The sequence below is a fragment of the Ovis aries genome, chromosome 9 (assembly GCF_016772045.2).
Source record: "Ovis aries strain OAR_USU_Benz2616 breed Rambouillet chromosome 9, ARS-UI_Ramb_v3.0, whole genome shotgun sequence".
In the NCBI taxonomy this organism is placed as follows: domain Eukaryota; kingdom Metazoa; phylum Chordata; class Mammalia; order Artiodactyla; family Bovidae; genus Ovis; species Ovis aries.
The window spans coordinates 47,817,311-47,838,464 of NC_056062.1; the positions used below are offsets into that span (position 1 = coordinate 47,817,311).

The 21,154-nt window shown below is 42.2% G+C and overlaps 1 protein-coding gene across 15 annotated transcripts in view; it reads right to left on the reverse strand.

Annotated features, from left to right (window-relative positions):
- The window catches only part of EYA1 (EYA transcriptional coactivator and phosphatase 1), a 367,945-nt gene that overhangs the window by 77,595 nt on the left and 269,196 nt on the right, over nucleotides 1-21,154 (reverse strand). For all 15 annotated transcript variants that reach the window (XM_060393795.1, XM_060393796.1, XM_060393794.1 and 12 more), the window contains 2 exons: nucleotides 1,575-1,714; nucleotides 56-139 (listed from right to left, as the gene is read on the reverse strand). In XM_060393795.1, the coding sequence (XP_060249778.1) occupies nucleotides 56-139; nucleotides 1,575-1,714 (224 nt within the window). The remainder of the gene's footprint in view (nucleotides 1-55; nucleotides 140-1,574; nucleotides 1,715-21,154) is intronic.

Consider the following 21,154-nt stretch of genomic DNA (forward strand, 5'->3'; position numbering starts at 1 on the left):
ATTCAATTGTAGGCAGATTTAAAGAAATGAACAAATGATGCCTCTTGGTACTCACCCTCCCATATCTGTTGGCATAGGACCCAGTGAGCAAGGAATGGAAAACGATGATTGTCTCGTCCAAGTCCCAGATGAACACCCTCTACAAAGGAAGCACCAGATCAGTGTGTCTTGCCCTTGGCTGAGAAACCTGCTATTCATAACTTCGACAAGGAAAGGTAGTCTTGAAATGGGAGACAAATGAAAAGTCTGAATTTACTATTTTTTAAACATTGATGGACATGAGTTTGGGTGAACTCCAGGAGTTGGTGATGGACAGGGAGGCCTGGCGTGCTGCGATTCATGGGGTCGCAAAGAGTTGGACATGACTGAGCAACTGAACTGAACTGAACCAAAAATGTTCCAAAGTGTATGTCCCAGCTTTTCTCAGATAAAACCTCAGATAAGATATAAGAGAATAAACAACCAGCAACACTGTCAAAAATACAGGAAAGAAATAAGACTACATGTTCTTTCGACTTCTGTAGTCACTTCTCAGTCTTAGTTCTAAAGACATGGAAAATAAACGAAAACGAGTTTGTTTATAACTTCTAAGACAGAGGGGCAATCAATGAAAAAATCATTCAGTTGATCTTTTCTTTGCCTCTGATCACTGTTCATTAAGAAGTGTTAAAATAACTAATCTTATGGCTTATTCTTAATAAGCCAAGTATCTAAAAATTGTATATAAAAACTAAAACTTTACATCTTCTATTCACCTTGTATTACCTATTGGGATGTTACCAAATGGATAGTATATTGTTCCTGCCTGATTTTATTGACATTTCAGAGTTAATAACTTAAGTAGACATAACCTGCATGCTCTTGGCATACTCTTGGGGTTTTTAGAATTGAATTATTGAAGGAACTCATTTCAAAAAGATCTTTGAGATATCACCAAAGGCTTCCATATTCCGCATTTTTCTTCCCAGCCCCACTCACACCAGCACATATGCATACACTCAAGTTCTGCTGGAAATCTGTCATCTTTTCAGCCAAAACAATCATGTTTTCTACCATCAGTTTCACTTGGGCAATGAAAAGAAAGTTAAAATCAGTGGATTCAATGTTTTGAAATCTATCATCCTGTAAAGTTTTATTTAATCTCTCCTGCTTTGAACTCCAACAAAGCATGTCTCAAAAGGTAATAACCACTTGTGTTTAGAACATTCTGGGTTTTCTTCCCCACAGTACACACAGTGTGCCTTTAATTTCTAAGTGAGTTTTATGAAGCATATTTAGTACAACACTTAATTTAACGGCAATGACACAGAGCAGTACAAGAGAACTTTGTCAAAGCAGAATGATATAATTTATGATGTTTCACTCAAGAGGAAAAATAAACGCTTTACCACATGAAGTGAAAGCTGCTTTATCTTTAATATGGAAAAAAGAAAAAAAAACTGGCTTATTTATGTTGATATGGAACGGAAAGCAGTAACAAAGGCATTTGGACACCTTACTCATAGCAGGTATACAGAATCTGCATTTAGCTTCTAAATCACTTGCTATTTACTCAGGCTTTGGCAATGACATACCTCAAGATCAGAATCCGGAGGAGGAGAAGGGTTATTGTTTCTTCGGCCCCGTCCACGTGACTTCCCATCTGAACCTCGACGCAATCGATCAGAATCTGAATCTTTAATAGGTGTTGACGGGCTATGGATTGTACCGTACTCTGTGGAAATACAGGAAGGATTCTCATCTCTTGTTGTATCACCATGGTGTCAAGATTAACCCTGTTCTAATTCACAGGGAAGTCGGAAGAGTAAAGCACGTTTCATTCTACTCAAATTCTCCATTATCTTTTACTGGCATTGGTAAATAATTTAAGAGGAAGTTGATGCTAGCCTAGCTTAGAAAAAATGTGTGATTAGAAATACTTAAAATTTAATGGAAGGTGGGAGACAACAGGTTGTATGGAGCTGGAGAGACTTCCTTTGTGGTTCTCTGTGATGAAACAATGCACCCCCGTCTCCAGGTCCACCTGCTCTCTCACCCCACAGATAGCCCCTGGCCATACAGAGAGGTCCACACAACTGCCTTACAGGGGCTCTTCCAATGACAGAAAGGCTTCTGGTTCATGGAAAGAAATGAAAGAAAGACCCCTGGGCCAGGGAAAACAGAATCAGATGGATTTTTCTTTGAAAATTTAAATTCTCCGTTTTCTCCCTCATTTTATGTGAGAACAAGGGGTGGGCAAGATGAGAGCTGATGTGCGAGCAACGCCACACTCTGCACAGTATTTGTCTCTTTCTGTGTCTTAGTCTCTTTGAACCAAATATCCCAAACCAGGCAGCACATTAAAGTCACTCATCCAGGAAACTCAGAGAAACCATGGAAACAATCGCACAGAAGCCACAAAATTAAAAACACCCCCCAGCATGCTCAGAGGAAGAGCTGGACAGTGGTTGTGGAGCTGGGAGGAGACTCTTACCCTGCTTCCAGAAAAAAAGACATCTACTCTTACCCTAGGTCGGTTCTTTTCATAGTCCATCCAGTTCACCCATCAGACATCTCTACCCACACTAACTCCAGATGTGCTGACTCCCCCCAAACCTCTTTGCCAGATCACTCTACTAGATATGGGTTGAAATCTTTCAGTCTAATATGAGAAATATTATTTTCATAGAGACAATGACACTACATCTCACCAAACAGAAAACAGCTAGAGACCTGGTAGCCATTGTTAACTGGTACTAAGTTACTGTACCAGTTACTCTATCAATTGAACAACAGTACAATTGTACCACTGACTCTAACCAGACCTTCCATGAGTCAAACTGCATGGTCTCAGTATAACTTCCAAGTTGAAGTGCTTCTGCAAAGCCTTAAGAGTCAGGGTAGATAGGAATGGACTTTGACAGATTAAATTTCATTTCTAAATCACAAGAGACAGCTCGATGTCTCTTGTTTCACCTTAAAACCTACTTGGTTCCTATAACTTTTAGATGTAGCTTCTCCATGTCCTCTGGCACAGCAAACCAGATGGCAAACTTCCTCATATAAACTAGTCATGTGGTTCTTGCACCCAGAAATCACCATGAGGACTTAACAAAGCTACTAGTTAATTACAGCCAGAAAATCCAAAACAACGCCACTCAATGCTCAATTTATGTTAATCAAGATGCATTTCTGAGCTAACTCATCTGGTAAAACTGTGAGAATACAGTGCTGCCTGGTCAACGATAAACATTCTCTAAAATCTGTATTAGATTCTTTTCCTGCAGAGGTCAATGTTTGTGGTAAATTCTCAAGATGTTCCAAACCAAGCTTCTCTCTTCCATGTTTTATAGAGAATCAGGAACTATGCACAGATTTATTTTTTATGGAGTTCATTAGATATAAAGTTGTGTTTTAAAGAAAACATCTTGATCTCTTTTTTCTTTAAACATTGTTCAATCTACATCTCCAGACAGAATCTGAATAGTCACTACCCTACACAGAACACACACCAATCCCTTTTAATAGTTTCAAAATGGCATATTTACTTTGTCTCTGGAATAGCTGACATCTAATTTGCCCTGGATGTCAAGCAATTGTTGTAAAGTCTATCTTGAATGGTGATGAGCTCTCTAGCTCTGGAAGTTCATCTCTGTGAAGAAGCTGAGGACACCAAGTAATGTGTTTTATACCTTGACTTCCAGAAAGAGATCATTTTGTCCTAAAAGTAATTTATCTTACTTAGGTTTTCTGAACTCAGATTTCCTCCAACTGACTGCCTATTCCTTTACTTCTTGGTGTTTACTTCTTTATCTTTTTTTTTTTTTTTAACTCAGTTAAATCTTTAAAAATACATTTTGTCTCAATTTGAAAATAGAAAAGCTAGAATGAAATCAATTACTTACTTCTGTAAACCTCCCTCCAAAGAAAACAAACTGAAAGATCAAAGTTTACAAAAACATTTTTACATCATGTTATGTAGTTTTTCCAGGTGAAGAAAATAAACCCTAAGAGATGGACAATCTGACATTTTAAAATATTAACACACACACACACCCCTCTTTATAGGCTTCAATTTATTAGAAGGAATATGAAATCTGAATAATGCAAGCTATTTCTTTTAAAATTCTTCCTCTTTGTTTTACAAGGTAATATGAAATGCTTCTACTCTCCTAACCAGCTTTTCTGTCTCTTAGTTCTCCTTCCTCCTACTAGGGCAAAACAATTCAACAAATAAATCTTCTAATCCACCATCTTATGTTTCATTAAAATCCTCTCTAAATTGTTCCACTTTACCCCCACTGAGATAACGGATGTGAAAACATTCAGAAGAGCATTCATTTCATTTAGCCAACATTGACTGAATGTTCACATTCTTCAAGGACTATACTAGGAGCCTGAAGTATAATGACGTACCAACCAGGTATGGTTCCTGCTTTCTTGGAGCTTAACATTCAGAGGAGGCCACTGATTCATGAATAAAAATGAGAGATTATCAAACAACAAGGAAAAGGTAATGAAATGGGAAAAGTAGACTGCTGGGTGACCACAGAGGAACTCCATGTAATTCAGATATGCAGGGTTACAGGAGTTTTCTGCTAATGGAAGCCAAATTTGCCAATGAAGAGGGTATATAACAGCTCCAGTCACAGATCATGTGTGAAGGTGCAGAAAGAGAGAGCATGTTGGACTTCCCTAGTGGTCCAGTGGTTGAGACTCTGCTTGCCAATGCAGGCGACATGGGTTCCATCCCTGGTAAGATCCCACATGCTACAAGGCAACTAAGTCCACGCACCACAGCTGCTGAATCTGTGCTCTAGAGCCCAGGAGCCACGACTACTAAGTTCATGTGCTAAAACTACTGAACCCATGAGCTCTAGAGCCCGTGCTCTGCAAAAAGAGAAGCCACCATCATGAGAGGCACACACACTGCAACTAGAGAGCAGCCCCCACTCTCCACAACTAGAGAGAAGCCAGCAATGAAGGTCCAGCATAGTCAAAGATAAGATTATTTAAAACAGAGAGAAAGAGAACATACTGAAGAACTGAAAAACAACCAACGTGACCTGACTCTACAGAACACAGGGATGAGGCTGGAGTGGCAGGCAAAGAATTCAACAAGGAGGTGATGTCATCAAACTTCGATTATTTAGATTGATGACTCCACCTCTAGTGTAGTGAGGGTGGAGACAAAAGAAGATGGAGAAAGGAAGAGATATCCTCACAAGGGGATAATTCAGTCATCAAGGTGATGGATGCTGGTGGCCCAGATGCAGGTAGCAGGGATAAGGGAGAGTTACGGATTCAAAGAGGTATTTGGTAGTGAAATCAATTACTAATGGGATAAAAAAAGGGGTGAGGATGATGCTCACACTAGTGGTTGGCAGCTTGGCAGATTCCAGTATAAGCACGGGGCTTAGGAAGAAGGGATGGAGAGAAAAAATGTAGGTGACAATTTAGGTCCAGCTTTGGATATATTGAAGAGTCTGTGGCATTTGAGTAAGATGTCTGATAGGCTGATAGCACCGAAGCTCAGAAAAGAAAGGTGGGTTGAGTTTAGATTTGGAAATTGATACCACATGTAGTGGTGCAGAGGTAAAGAATCCTCCTGCCAATGCAGAAGACGTAAGACATGTAAGAGATGCTAGTTCAATCCCCGGGTCAGGAAGATCCCCTTGAGGAGGGCATGGCAATCCACTCCAGTATTCTTGCCTGGAGAATCCCATGAACAGAGAAGCCTGGAGGATTATGGTCAATATGGTCTCAAAGAGTTGGATATGATTGAAGAAACTTAGCATGCACACATGTAGTGGAACAAATAGATGCCATAAAAGTTGGCTTAAAGCTCAACACTCAGAAAACGAAGATCATGGCATCCGGTCCCATCACTTCATGGGAAATAGATGGGGAAACAGTGGAAACAGTGTCAGACTTTATTTTTTTGGGCTCCAAAATCACTGCAGATGGTGACTGCAGCCATGAAATTAAAAGACGCTTACTCCTTGGGAGAGAAGTTATGTCCAACCTAGACAGTATATTCAAAAGAAGAGACATTACTTTGCCAACTAAGGTCTGTCTAATCAAGGCTATGGTTTTTCCTGTGGTCATGTATGGATGTGAGAGTTGGACTGGGAAGAAAGCTGAGCACTGAAGAATTGATGCTTTTGAACTGTGGTGTTGGAGAAGACTCTTGAGAGTCCCTTGGACTGCAAGGAGATCCAACCAGTCCATTCTGAAGGAGATCAGCCCTGGGATTTCTTTGGAAGGAATGATGGTGAAACTGAAACTCCAGTACTTTGGCCACCTCATGCGAAGAGTTGACTCATTGGAAAAGACTCTGATGCTGCGAGGGATTGGGGGCAAGAGGAGAAGGGGACGACAGAGGATGAGATGGCTGGATGGCATCACGGACTCGATGGACGTGAGTCTGAGTGAACTCCAGGAGTTGGTGATGGACAGGGAGGCCTGGTGTGCTGCGATTCACGGGGTCGCAAAGAGTCAGAGCGACTGAGTGACTGAACTGAACTGAACTGAACAACATGCAGTGTGTGTAGAAGAAATGGGCACAGAATGGTGGGTGGGGTGTGAAAAGGAATACCAAGGTCAGTGCATTATAGATGAAAGAATATGATAGCAAGGAAAGAGGGATCAGTAATTTCAGATCACCCAAGATATAATGAAAAAGGAAGACTGAATTCAAAAGTACTTTAGAGCCGAAGAGGTCTTTGGTATACATGGTGAAAGTATAGGTCTGACAAGTAAAGGGCTTCCCTGGTGGCTCAGAGGTTAAAGTGTCTGCCTGGAATGTAGGAGACCAGGGTTCAATCCCTGGGTCGGGAAGATCCCCTGGAGAAGGAAATGGCAACCCACTCCAGTACTCTTGCCTGGAGAATCCCATGGAGGGAGGAGCCTGGTAGGCTACAATCCATGGGGTCACAAAGAGTCGGACACGACTGAGCGACTTCACTTCTACTTCACTTTGGTGGATAAAGATGAGAGAGTAGAAAGTAAAAGAGCAAGCAGGGGGCAAAGCTCCTAAAATATTACTGATGACCTTAAAATGGCCAAATCCAATAACTTTGAGTCTTCAATCGTATCTGACCTCTCTGTGGCTGTGCTGGCCACCTGCTCATTTAAACCATGAACCCATTAGAATAACTGGACTTCCCATTCTTCTGCTCTTCACCCTACCACTCACACTGTACCTTCTGTCTCTTTGGCTACCATTTCCCTCTACATAAAGTTTAAATGTTCTTGATGTCAGTGATACTAAATGTGATCTGCAACAAAAAAAAAACAAAAAAAAAAAAAAAGAAAAAGGAGTTTGCAAAATCGCCATGTTAAGCAATGCAAGGCAATGCAATGTCTTGCTAAGATTTTTTAAAGTCAGCTCAAGTAAACAGCAAGCTTATTTATTACAATTACATACTGAAGCAAATCCCATCTCTCACCATGGACCAGTGATAAACAACTGGTGCACAGCCAGCCCCTGGGCAGACTATACTCTGAGAAGCAGTGCGCTAGAGTTTCTCTCCTTAGCCCTCTTATCTCACTATAGGCTCTAAGTAGTTTGCAGCATCCGTTAGAAAGATTTCAATGATAACCCAGGCTGATGATGGGCTAAAGCTTTACCTCATCTCTTTGATCTGACTATCCCACTGCTTGCCAGACCTCTTGATCTGAATATTCCATGAATACCACAACTAAAGTTGTTCTAAACTGAATCCTCCATCTCTGTTCTTCAGTCTGATGAGTGGTACATCTATCCAGTTTTCCAAGCCAGAATTTCTTTGGTAGCTCCATCAAATCAAGACTAAGTTCTGTGGCTTTTCTCTCCTAAATACTTTTGCTCCAAGATTAGGCCTTCGTTATCCTTTGTCTTAATTCTTGCAAATGGCTATTTCCAAGCTTCCTACCTTCAGCCTTTTACCTATCTTCTGCACCACTATCACAGCAAGCTTGAAAACCATTCAATGCTCCAAACCCTCCGGGGAGAAGGGGACAGGAAGAACAGTCTAGATTCTAAGACTCTGACCTGTGGACTCAACTGCCACATTTCAAATCATGACCCCACTACTTATTAGGCTTTGTTCAAGTTATTTTCCTTTTCTTGGACTCAGTTTCACCACCTGTAAAATGGAAATCAATGGCATAAAGTAAAACTACTGTGTAAAGGTATTTAGAACCATACATGACACTAGCAGGAGAAAGTCCTGCTGGGCCACTTTCTGACACCTTATCTCTAACTGATCTGACTTCAGACACATCTAATTAGCTCAGCTCTCCACAAGTGCCATGCTTTTCATGATTCTGCACAGTTTCCTTTTCTTAGAATGGCTTTTCTCCATACTTACTCCCCTCATCAGTCTGAGAAATTCCTAGTAAGCTCTGAAGATCAAGCTCAAGTATCTTTTTTGTGATTTTCCATCTACATCTTGGTTCCTACTTTGAATTTACTTTTATCTCTATTATAGGGTTATATAATTTTTGTAATCACTTATGCTCATTATGTGCTTATGAACTGCGGTGCTGGAGGAGATTCTAGGAGTCCCTTGGGCTGCAAGGAGATCAAATCAGTCAATCCTAAAGGAAATCAACCCTGAATATTCATTAGAAGGACTGGTGCGGAAGCTGAAGCTCCAATACTTTGGCCACCTGATGTGAAGAGTTGACTCCCTGGAAAAAAACCCTGATGCTAGGCAAGACTGAGGGCAGGAGGAGAAGGGGGTTAACAGAGGATGAGATCACTGGATGGCATCACTGACTCAAAGAACATGAGTTGGAGCAAATTGCAGGAGATGGTGAAGGACAGGGAAGCCTGGTGCGCTCTAGTCCATAGGGTCGAAAAGAGTCGGACATGACTTAGCAACAGAACAATAAATGTTCATTATAGAAAAACTTGTTTAAGCAAATGTCCATCACTCCTGCTCTTAGACAGCAGCCCTGGAGGTATTTGTTTTATATTCTGAAAGCACAATAAGAGTACAGAGCATAAAGTAGATAGTAAAAGACAAAAAAAAAAAAAAATCAATGATCAAAAGAATGAGTGTTTCTCTAGTTTTTACTCTATTAAATCTATGAAGATTATCTAATTATTTCTATTGGCAAGTCAAAATATTTACAAGTGGGAAAGAGCTAGAATTCTTTTTAAAGCTTATTTAAAAGTTAATGTTTACATATTCAATCATAAAATATTAAAATCTACACAAGATTATTAAAATTCTACATTTGTAAATACTACCAAAGAGTTCCATAAACCTTTTAAGAGTAAAAAGGAAAACAGAAAACTGGAACTCAGAAGAGTCCATCTAGTCCATCTGAGCTCCTAACTCCCACCTGAACCTTGGGGAAGGGATTTCCGTATTTTTTAGTCTTCAATCTCCTGGTTTGTCAAGCTGAGGACACAACCTGGATTACATAAAGTCTGATTATCTACAAATGTACAATATTTACCAAATTGGCTCAGATGGTAAAGAATCTGCCTGCAATGCAAGACACCTGTGTTCGATCCCTGGGTCAGAAAGATACTCTTGGAGAAGGGCATGGCTACCCACTCCAGTACTCTTGCCTGGAGAATCCCATGGACAGAGGAGCCTGGCAGGCTACAGTCCATGGGGTCACAAAGAGCTGGACATGACTGAGCAACTAACACACGCATACCCCAGATGATTTTGTTTCTCCCTACACACACACACACACGCACGCACGCACACACACACACGCACGCACGCACGCACACACACACCCTCAACTTAGTTTTTGTTTCTCCCTCTCACTCACGCTCAGAATAATGGGTCTAAAATACTTCAGGCAACTCTAACTCTCAGAGCCAGCAGGGTTTACTATCTACAGAATCTAGTCCAAACTCCTTACCCAGTTTTATTTCTCATGCCTCCCACGACATGTTACCTGCCTCCTCACTTATAGTGCCAAACAGTTTTTAAAAGGATTTTGTCCATTTAAATTGGCCAGTTTGACCACAGCCCTATAAGCACTGGCTGTTGCTGTTTTAAAGATGTCCTTACCATTTTATTAGGTGCAGAAAATAGTGCTTTAATTGGGAAATATTGGAGATGCTTATATGTATGTGGTTGAAAAGTAATTTCCCTCCATGAACTGTCCAAATTCTTTGTCAATTTTAAAATATTCACTTAATGATTTATATAAAGTTTTAACACCTTTTTTCATATTTGCAGACATTCTTCCAAGTGTGAGAACACCTCCAATTATGTTGACATTTCAAATTATGTTTTTCTTCAAGAAGTTTTTTATTTTGATGGAGTCCTGCTCCACAGCCTAAAAGCTTGATTGGCGCCTTGAAGATTTAGGAGATTGAAGATTTAGATTCATACTGTTCACAACAAATAATCTAAGGTTGCTGGGAAGTTCTGATCTAAATTTATACTCCTGGGAATATATATACCAGTGAAGTTGTAAGGAAAGTAGGGTCCAGGGCTCCTCCAGTTCCCTTCTCTGTGCTTTGGGATGATGGAGGCCCTCCTTGCTCAGTCCTAAGTCTAATCAATGGGAAAGACTATTCCCGCCAAAAATAAGTAAGTAACTGAGCTCCTTGCCAAGAGGAAGCTCTTGCGACGTGCATATGACACTGCATTCAGGCCAGGACAGCCACATCTCTGGACCCTGAATCTACATTAAAATGACACAGAAGTACAGAGCTTTGGGGGAAACGCTTTTTAAGATTATTTGAATTTAGTAAACATGAGACCTAGTGATCAATTTTTATACAGTTGACCCTTGAACAACTTGAGATTAATCTGCCTATAATGGATAGTCAGCCCTCTGTATCCACACTTTCTCCACTCACAGCATCAACCAATCTCAGATCATAGTCTTGTATGTGGTATTTACTAGTGAAAAGTATCCCTGTATCAATGGACCTATACAGTTCACACTAATGTTCAAGGGTCAACTGTATTCTGTTTGCTGCTAGGGAGGACTCAAATAAAAGGAAAAAAGTATATTACTTCCTTAAAAGCAGATATTGCCACGTTCAAGACTCAAGTATTCAAGGATATGGGGTGAGTAGGAAGAAGATGACAATCAACACTGAGGCACCCTGAACTTTGAGACTCTCAAGGTCAACCTAGGTACACACACAAATTATCTTAAAAGGTGGTTTATCAAGACAAAAATCATGAAGACTGAAAGGAAGAATTAATGAAGAATGAGAGAGGTTGATTCTGATTCAGTGAGGAAAGGTTATCATGGCTCTCTGGAGGCAGATGCATCAAGTTTGATGCTCCTGGCCACAGGAACCATATATGTCCATTGGGTATGTTTCTGTTAATAACTTTTATAATTGGTTTTCCTAGGTAAGGGAAAGCTGCTGGGTAAGGCTGAGTCCGATTACAGTAACCAAGGAGGATTGTATCTTACTCTAGATATAGATTCTGCAATCAACACAAAGTGAAAACCACCTATAATCAAAATTGCCCCCAAATTCTCTCAACCAGATACACTGAGTAGCAAAGGGTGGGACAGTGAGGGTACAGATCACACAGGCCCTCGTGAGGCATGGAATTGACCTGCCCACACTATTTAACTTCAATTCTCCTTTTTTAGGGAGAAGGCAATGGCAACCCACTCCAGTACTCTTGCGCCCAGGAAATCCCATGGATGCAGGAGCCTGGTGGGCTACAGTCCATGGGGTGGCGAAGAGTTGGACAGGACTGAGTGACTTCACTTTCATGCACTGGAGAAGGAAATGGCAACCCATTCCAGTATTCTTGCCTGGAGAATCCCAGGGATGGGAGCCTGGTGGGCTGCCGTCTATGGGGTCACACAGAGTCGGACATGACTGATGTGACTTAGCAGCAGCTCCTTTTTTAGAGTGGCAGGTGTCTGTACATTCTAATACAGAGGTCAGCAAGGTTTTTTTTCTTTTTTAGGGGGAAGGTAAAGAGTCAGCAAATGGTTTCGTGAACCATATGGTCTCTGTGGCAATGACTCAATTCTGCTGATACGGGCCAAAGGTAACCCCAGACAGGATGTTGGTGAAGGAGTACAGGGGTGTTTCAATAAAACTTTATTTACAAAACAGATTTGGCCTGTGGGAACATATAATTGTATTCATTAATGTAACCCTGTGTGATTATGAGATTCAGGCAAGTGACTGTCACCTAACTTTTCTGGGTATTATCACTTTTTCAAAAGTGTTAACCAACGGTGAATGGAAAAACTGTGTGGTAAAGACAGTAAGTGAAACATGTTGTTGAAACACTTGGAAAACAAGGTCCAAAACAAGGTGTTAATTTTAAGGGAGTTGATAACAAGTAGAAAAGGAATTTAATATATACTTTTGAAAAGGCCCCAGGTGTTAAGAGAGCTTAGCCATCAAGTCAAGCCATCACCCCTACCTTGAATATGCAAACAAGGTAAAGGAGGATAGGATTTTGCTTTTCTCATGAACACAGTAACTTGACATGCAAAACAGATTACAGATTCTCCTGGGGTTGATAAGGGCACCAGACACCTCCATCCTGGGAGGGATTCTGGGTTCTCATCTCCAGCAGAACAGGTCTCCGTGCAGGTACCAGGCCTGATGAAGCTGCTTTAAGGTGGGCACTGCTCCAGGTGTGCCACCCTGGGGACACTTGTTTCCTGGGCTCTCTGTAGCTGACTGAATTCTGTTACAGATGACCAGAGCAGGCAAGCTCCAGTGATACTGGATGATAAGCTAAGCTTGTTTCTGAGGAAAGAAAAATTCAAAGGCCCCGCCTGCCGTGGTCAAGCCGTACTGTTCACAACACAGTCAGCCCTCTGTATCCTCAAGTTTAGCATCCATAGATGAAAAATATTTTTTTAAAAATCCAGAAAGCTCCAAAAAACAAAACTTGAATTTGATGCTTTTGAACTGTGGTGCTGGAGAAGAATCTTGAGAGTCTCTTGGACTGCAAGGAGATCAGACCAGTCAATCCTAAAGGAAATCAGTCCTGAATATTCATTGGAAGGACTGATGCTGAAGCTGAAGCTCCAACTCTTTGGCCACCTGATGCAAAGGACCGACTCATTGGAAAAGACCCTGATGCTGGGAAAGATTGAGGGCAGGAGGAAAAGGGGATGACAAAGGATGAAACAGTTGGATGGCATCACCAATTCAATGGACATGAGTTTGAGCAAACTCTGGGAGATGATGAAGGACAGGGAAGCTTGGTGTGCTGCAGTCCATGGGGTCTCAAAGAGCTGGACACGACTTAGTGACTGAACAAGGAACAATTCACATAGCATTTTCATCATATTAGGTATTCTAAGTAATCTAGAGATGAGTTAAAGTATACAGGAGGATGCGCATAGGTTATATGCAAATATTATGACATTTTATAAGGGACTTGACAATCTGTGAATTCTGTATGGGGTGGAGGGCCAACAGGAACCAAACCCCCAGGATACTGAGGGATGATGGGACAGGAAAATTAGGAAGTTTAGGTGAAAGGACAAATGGAAAGGGGGCATGGATATGTCCGTGTTCTTTTCAAATACTCTTTTCACAATGAACACTCAGATTTTCTTTGACTTCCAGTGACCTCTGCCAACTGTATCTGACAACCATTCCTTCCCAGGCCTACCCCCTCAACCCCAGTCCCCTGACAACACTATAAAATGGATTCTCCTCTCCTATAAGTCATCCTGGAACCAACCTCTCTACTCAGAGATCCTCAGACTTAAAAAGTGCAATTTCTACTATTCTCAGAACTCTACAGAAGTTCCCTTGGTGGCCTAACCTTCACGCTTGCATTATCTGGTGACAGAGTCATTCCCATGGAAGACAAATGCTCACAGCAGAGCACAGGTGTATATATTCATCTCATTCAGTTAATTTGATTTTTTTTTCCCCCAGTAAAAGGGGAACAATGTTGGAAAACATCTTCAAGAAGGTCTTTTAGATACTGTTTTTGGAAAGCAACCTTTGAAAAAAGTCAATTTTAAAGCAGCTACAAAATCAGTCACCTTATGGTTGTGTGATGTTAGTCACTCAGCTGTGTCAGACTTTTTGTGACCCCATGGACTGTGTAGCCCACCAGGCTCCTCTGTCCATGGGATTTCCCAGGCAAGAATACTGGAATGGGTTGCCATTTCCTTCTCCAGGAGATCTTTCCGACCCAGGGATTGAACCCGGGTCTCTTGCATCGCAAGCAGATTCTTTACCATCTGAGCCACCAGGGAAGCCCCCACCTTACTCATGCCTTAGATCTAAACTTCCGTTCACACTGTCTTTCTCTGCTGGAGTTTGAGAAACGAATGGGGAGGATTTTCTTATGTCTTTTCTCTTTTAATCAGTCATCTATGCCACATCTATACTGACAATGAACCGTAACCTCTGATACTGACTAGTGTCACTTTTCCCACCTTCCCTTTCCCACTATTGTGATTTGGGGAATTCTGACTAGGGAGACACCCCTAGGGCATGTTTTCAGTGATGAAAGTTTCTAAACAGTGCTGATGCATCTGCTCACTTTCTTAGAACACTGCTATACCCTCATCTTTGTCTATCTGTGATGATGGCGCTTCTCTTTCAGATTTGACCTTTCTTTCTTAAACTTTTAAAAGAAATGTAAACATGTAATGCTATCTTCTCCTGAAGCCCTAGCTCCGGCCAGTGCCCCTGGGTCTACAGCCCACGGGCGTGTTTGATCAGATTCAGCCGGTAGCCCTGTACCAGGCCAGCTCCATAGATGTGTGGCCTGTGTACTCACATGGCGCCCCAGGCTCAGAAAAGGCCCTGTAAAACCCAGAAAAGGTTGAATGCCCTGCTGTGCTGTTTCTTTCTTTTTTAGAGTCTAGTGTTTATTTTATGTTATGGCAGGTACACATGAATTTCAAAAATTTAAGACATATAAAAAGTGGTTAGGGACTAACATTTGTATCAACAATCGATTAAGGTCTAAGATTGTTTATTATATAGCAGGGTACAACGGTAGTGCTAATTCTACAGGGCACCATGGAAATGAGTCTAAAAATCATCATTTAGGTTTTATACAAACAAAGTATTTGCTGCTGTTTTAGAATTTGGGGACATAGCCTGCTGTGCAGTTTTGAAAGTCCTAATCTATGAACAAAGGGCATGCATCTTGTGCCCTTTGGCCCACAAACCCTTTAGCCTTCCTGCCTGTGGCTGTCACAAACAAATGCCTGAGCCAGAGGAGCAGCTCCACCTTGGGATTACGTGCTTAGAGCACCTGCTTCGCGCCAGGCAAGATGCTAAGTGCAACAAGACAATGGTTCCTGTCCTGACGGAACCTCAGAGCTGCTGTGTTCCCTGCATATCAAGGCATCACATGGGACAGCTTGCCACTCAGGACCAAGTCTCCTTCTAGCCCCAAGCAAGAAACCTGCCTCCCCAACCACTGAAAAAATAAAAGCATCCACTCTCCATGCTTTCCACGCCTGGGTAAACCCCCTGCCAGTACTTTGCAGGCACTGTCTCCTCCTCTCTTGTTGGGAGGGACAAATTTCTGTGCTTCTGAAACCAACCTCTCATTTGGGCATGAGATCCCAGCCCCTGTCAACTACTTCAGCCAGTGTTCCTCTGGATCACATACATATGCATACAGACTGGATCTATATCCTGTCTGAAAAAATATCCCCAATTTTTTCCTCCAGTTTCTGCACCATTTTTCTATTACCTTGTAATGGACAGCAGAAATAAGTGAAAGAATTGGGGTTGCTGCATAAGTTTCTCCTCCTCCCATTCTCTTTTACGTCCATTCCAATCATGCTGTTTTCTCCAGCATGTCACCAACACTCCCCTCTGTCAGTAGCCCCAGGGATGGCTTTCCTTGGTGGTCCAGAGATTAAGAATCCACCTGTGAATGCAGGGGACATGGGTTCAATTCCTGGTCCGGGAAGATCTAACATGACTCAGGGCAACTAAGCCTGTGTGCCACAACTGCTGAGGCTTACATGCCCTAGAGTCCATGCTCCACAAGAGAAGCCACCACAGTGAGAAGCCCCTGCCCTGCAACCGGAGAGTAGCCCCCTCACGCACCGCAACTAGAGAAAGCCTGGGAGCAGCAACGAAGACCCAGCACAGCCAAAAAGAAAGAAGGAAATAGAAGCAATTCTTAAAGAAAGAAGAAAAGATCCCCAGGGATTCCTGCTCTGTCTTCTCCAATGGTCAAGTCTCAGGTTCCATGTTTTCAAGCCTTCACTGGCATTTCACCTGGCGGATCACACCGCACTCCCGTGCAACACTTACTTCCCACAGCCTCGTGCTCCCTCTGGCTCTCTCCCCTGCTGTATTCACACTCAGCGTCCTGCTCAACTCATCCAGACACGTCAGCTCTAAACGGCATCTCTGTTGACAAGTTTAGACTCTAAATGTTCCTGTGAGCATCAGACTTACTTATCCAACAACTTCCTTGCCATCCCTTCTCTGGATTTCTCAGAGGCATCTCAAACTCACATGTGCCAAACTGGAAACCCTGATGTCCCCAATTCCACCTTCTCTCCCTGCCATTTTCCCATATTAGTCAATGGCAAATGTGCTTTTCTAGCTGTTTGTACCCCAAACCACGGTCACCCATGACTCCTCTCTTACTCTTCACACTCAATCCACAGACAAATCCCAGTAGCTACACTCTTTAACCTCTCTCAGGTCTGACAGCCATCAGTGCCTCCAGCCCCAGCCCGGCTCCCACTACATCTCACCTGGACCACTGGAAGTATCTCCTACATGATAGCCCCCAATCCCCATCTTGCCTTGCCACAGCTCACTCTCGCAACCAGACAGATGCCTTTTAAATGTCATGACATCTCGCTACTTCTCTGCTTAAACATTTCTCAAAGCACTCAAAACAAAACCCAAAGTCTACCCCATGCCTACACGCCTGCTGTGATGTGGGCTCTGTTCCCCCCACCCTCACCCCCTCATTTTCCTCTGCCAATGCACTCCAACCACACTGGCCTTCCTGCCACTCCCCAAATCCACCAAGCACAGTCCCCAGTCCAAGCTTTGGTAATTCTGTTTCCTCTCCCAGAACAGTCTTCCCCTAAACACATAAGGTCTCTCTTCTATCTATCCCCTTTTGGGTATCTGCTAAAATGTCACCTTCCTGGACCACAGTTCAGCAATAGTTCACCTGCTCTAACTCTTCTCTTTATGCACCATGTCATCCTTCCAGGTACTTCTGACTACTAAATACATTTTAATATTTACTCATTGTCTGTGTCCACTCCAGTACTCTAGCCTGGAAAATCCCATGGATGGAGGAGCCTGGTAGGCTGCAGTCCATGGGATCGCTAAGAATCGGACACGACTGAGCAACTTCCCTTTCACTTTTCACTTCCATGCATTGGAGAAGGAAATGGCAACCCACTCCAGTGTTCTTGCCTGGAGAATCCCAGGGACGGGGGAGCCTAGTGGGCTTCCGTCTATGGGGTCGCACAGAGTCGGACACGACTGAAGCGACTTAGCAGCAGCAGCATTGTCTGTGTTCCTTGGTAAAATGTAAACTCCCAGAGGGCAGAGACTTTATTTTGTTCACTGCTAAGTCCCCTGTGTCTAGAACAAAGCCTGGAACATTTCAGAGGCTCAATAAAGTTTGTTGTTGGATGAACTAAAGCTGGCACATGGAGCATCCTTGGTTCAAAAAATGCACATGATCACATGATTGATATTCCCTGATGTAAAGTTTAATTTTCAAAACTCTCTTATAGGATCTCCCTGGCAGTCCAATGGTTAAGACTTCACCTTCCAATGTAGGGGGTGCTGGTTTGATCCCTGGTTGGGGAGCTAAGATCCCACATGCCTCATGGTTGAAAAACCAAACAGAAAACATAAACAACATTGTAAACAAATTCAGTGAAGACTTAAAAAAAAGGTGCATGTAAAAAACAACAGCAACAAAACACTCTCTTGAGGAATGTGTCACAGGTAAGTACGTATCTATGTGGCTTCACACTCATTCAGGGAGAATGTGACACACACGCTCAGTTCCTTATTCCATTTTCTGGGTTCAATCAACTTCATCTGGTACAGAACTAGGAGCTTTTATATGTATATATATAAAGTTATGACAAACCTAGACAGTGTATTAACAAGCAGAGACATCGCTTTGCTGACAAAGGTCCATATAGTCAAAGCTATGGTTTTTCCAGTAGTCATTACAGAAGTGAGAGTTGGACCATAAAGAAGGCTGAGTGCTGAAGAAATGATGCTTTCAAATTGTGGTGCTGGAGAAGACTCTTGAGAGTCCCTTGGACAGCAAGGAGATTAAACCAGTCAATCCTGAATGAAATCAACCCTGAATATTCATTGGAAGGACTGATGCTGAAGCGCCAATACTTTGGCCACCTGAAAGGAAGAGCTGACTCACTGGAAAACACCCTGATGCTGGGAAAGACTGAGGGCAGGAGGAAAAGGGGACGACGGAGGATGAGATGGTTGGATGGCATCACCGACTCAGTGGACATGAATCTGAACAAACTCTGGGAGATGGTGAAGGACAGGGAAGCCTGGCATGCTGCAGTCCACGGGCTCACAAAGAGTGGGACACGACTTAGTGACTGAACAACAATTCTGTGTAACATGTTAGTGCTGTCCCATGAAGTGAACAGTTCAAAGTCACCTCTCTGGGCTCAGGTATCTTATTGGAAATAATCATAAAGTGACTTCCAGCTTTAAAAAGCTTTGATCATTCAATGAAATTTAGTTTAAGTTTGTTCTGATTGAAGTGATACCATCATTGAGCTCATTCAAAAGGGTCTGTATCTCTAGCCTTGGATGGACAGCCCTTTCCTATCCTTTCTGTCCCACACTCATTTGCATCTTTGGATTCTGAGGATAAATTTCACTTCCTTTATTAGTTTTTTCTTCCAACACTTTACATAAGAAATCTCTGGTTCCTGAATTCTTCTGGACACTGTGCTGCTTCTCCTAGCTCTAAGGAAACATTTTAAAGACAACCTTTCTTAGAGTTGGTTGTTCACACAGGATACTCCTTAAGGACAGCGAATAACCCTCTTGCTCTCTGTATCCACATGGAACCCAAGAGTACTTGGTAATTAAGAGATGCTCAATAATTAGCCAAGGGAATGTTAGAGACCACCACCAAATCTTCATTCACAAGTGACAGAGAAAACCGTGCTTCCTGCCTTTCTTTCACCTAGAGAACAGTGTAACAAAATTTAATGGCAAGGTGGAGCAATACCTCTCAAGAGAACTGTACTTCCTCTATAACCTTTATCAACATCACAGCTGAGTCAAGGGAGGTAATTAGATGAACAAATGTACTGAAACGAACACATTAGGGGAAAAAAATGGGAAGCTGGAAAGGAAAGAGATCCCTCAGAAAGAAAGTGCTTAGAATGCCCAGAACATTTAAAATGTCCTCAGGGATGGAAAAGAAAAGAAACTGCAGAAGTCAGAAATGATGTCAGTGGTAGAGAAAATGAAAATACTACAATTGGCAACACGCTTTTTATATGAATTACCTGAATTGAATACAAGCCTATGAACTAGACAAGAAGGAATGAGATTCTGAACAGAGGAAATAAAAGATGGAGACGTGCTCTTGGGAGGCTATTATTAGGAGACTCTTGAAGGGGTTTTAGCCAAAATGGTGGCACTTAAAAGATGGCTGTAATGTAATTTGCAAAACAGGCGTTTTCTCAGCATGAGTAGTTGTGGTAAATCTTTTCTCTGGCCTTTATTCTTATCAAATAAAACATTTAAATTCTTCATCTTATTTTCTGAGTAATTCATATCCTACATTCACCAAAAAGGGTTTAAGATACCCACCAAATATATACACAATAACTCTGCAGCAATCTTTTGAAACAGTGAATGAGTATCTTAGAAGAAGACCGGGTTGGGAATGTAAATAAAAGGAAGCTGGGGGAGGCTGGTCAGTGCAGGTCTGCAGTCAGCAAAAATATCGGGTTGGCCATAAAGTTCATTCAGCTGTTTCCATAAGATGCTATGGAAAACCCAAAAGAACTTTCTTGGTAACCCAGTGACTCATGGGGGATAGAAAGTGAGACAAGACAATTTATCCACAGTTTTTGTAAAGAAACGAGACAGAAATACCTCACAGGATTGCTCATTGAGAGGGTGTGTGTGATACCAGAAACATGCCTTCCTAGTAAATAAAACAGCATGTTTCATAAGACTCTTAACTCCTAAGGCTGACTGCACTGGATTCCATATGGCTGACTTGGTGGTTCAGAGCACAGAACACTGACTTTGCGCATCTTCCTTATTTTAAGGATGAAACTGAAGGTTTCTAGAAGAACAGGGCCATTATTTACCTTTCTGGCAGCTGCCAGAAGCCAGTTTCCACTTGAGTTTTAGATGGCAATGAGGGAGGAGGCAATGATGGGTAAGTTGGAGGAGAGCGATACTTGGCTGCTGAGTTGAGACAAAACTCACAAGCTTCGCTACTAAGTTAGTTACACTGAGAACAGAAATCACATTCTCTTATGAAAATTAAGATGCCTTACCAGGAGAGAGTCCCAGGTGGAAGGCCACAGACCTGAGGGAAGGCCAATGATATTCCTCAAAAAGCTATTGAGGACCCATAGAGACCTACGAAGTAACAGGCCAACAAGCCTCCAAAGTGACCTGCCAATTTTATACTGGAAGATTTTTTAAGTGGGAGTTACCTCTCTTGGCAACAAATAACCAAACAACCTCATAAAATCCTTGAATAAATTACATTACACTATATAAGACTTTCAGTGACTATTACCTCACCAAAGGAAGTGCTCAGTTGTGTTAGACTTTTTGACCCCATGGACTGTAGCCTGCCAGCCTCCTCTGTCCATGGGATTTCCCAGGCAAGAATACTGGAGTGAGTTGCCATTTCCTACTCCAGAGGACTTCACAACCCAGGGGGATCAAACCCACATCTCCTGCACTGCAGGCAGGTTTTTGTGTGTGTGTGTGTGTGTGTTGGTTTTTTTTTTTTTACCGCTGGGCCCTTGGGGAAGCCCCTATCAAATGATAAGACAAGACTTAAAAGAAATTGATAACTTCAAGTTACCAGTCACAGAAACACATGTGTAAAATAAGCCAAGGCAAGTACGCTTGATGACTAGTCTTAGAGAAGTAATCGGAAGTCAGAGACCAACAAGTATTAACTAACTTTCAGTTCACTTGCTCAGTCACGTCCAACTCTTTGCGACCCTATGGACTGCAACACGCCAGGCTTCCCTG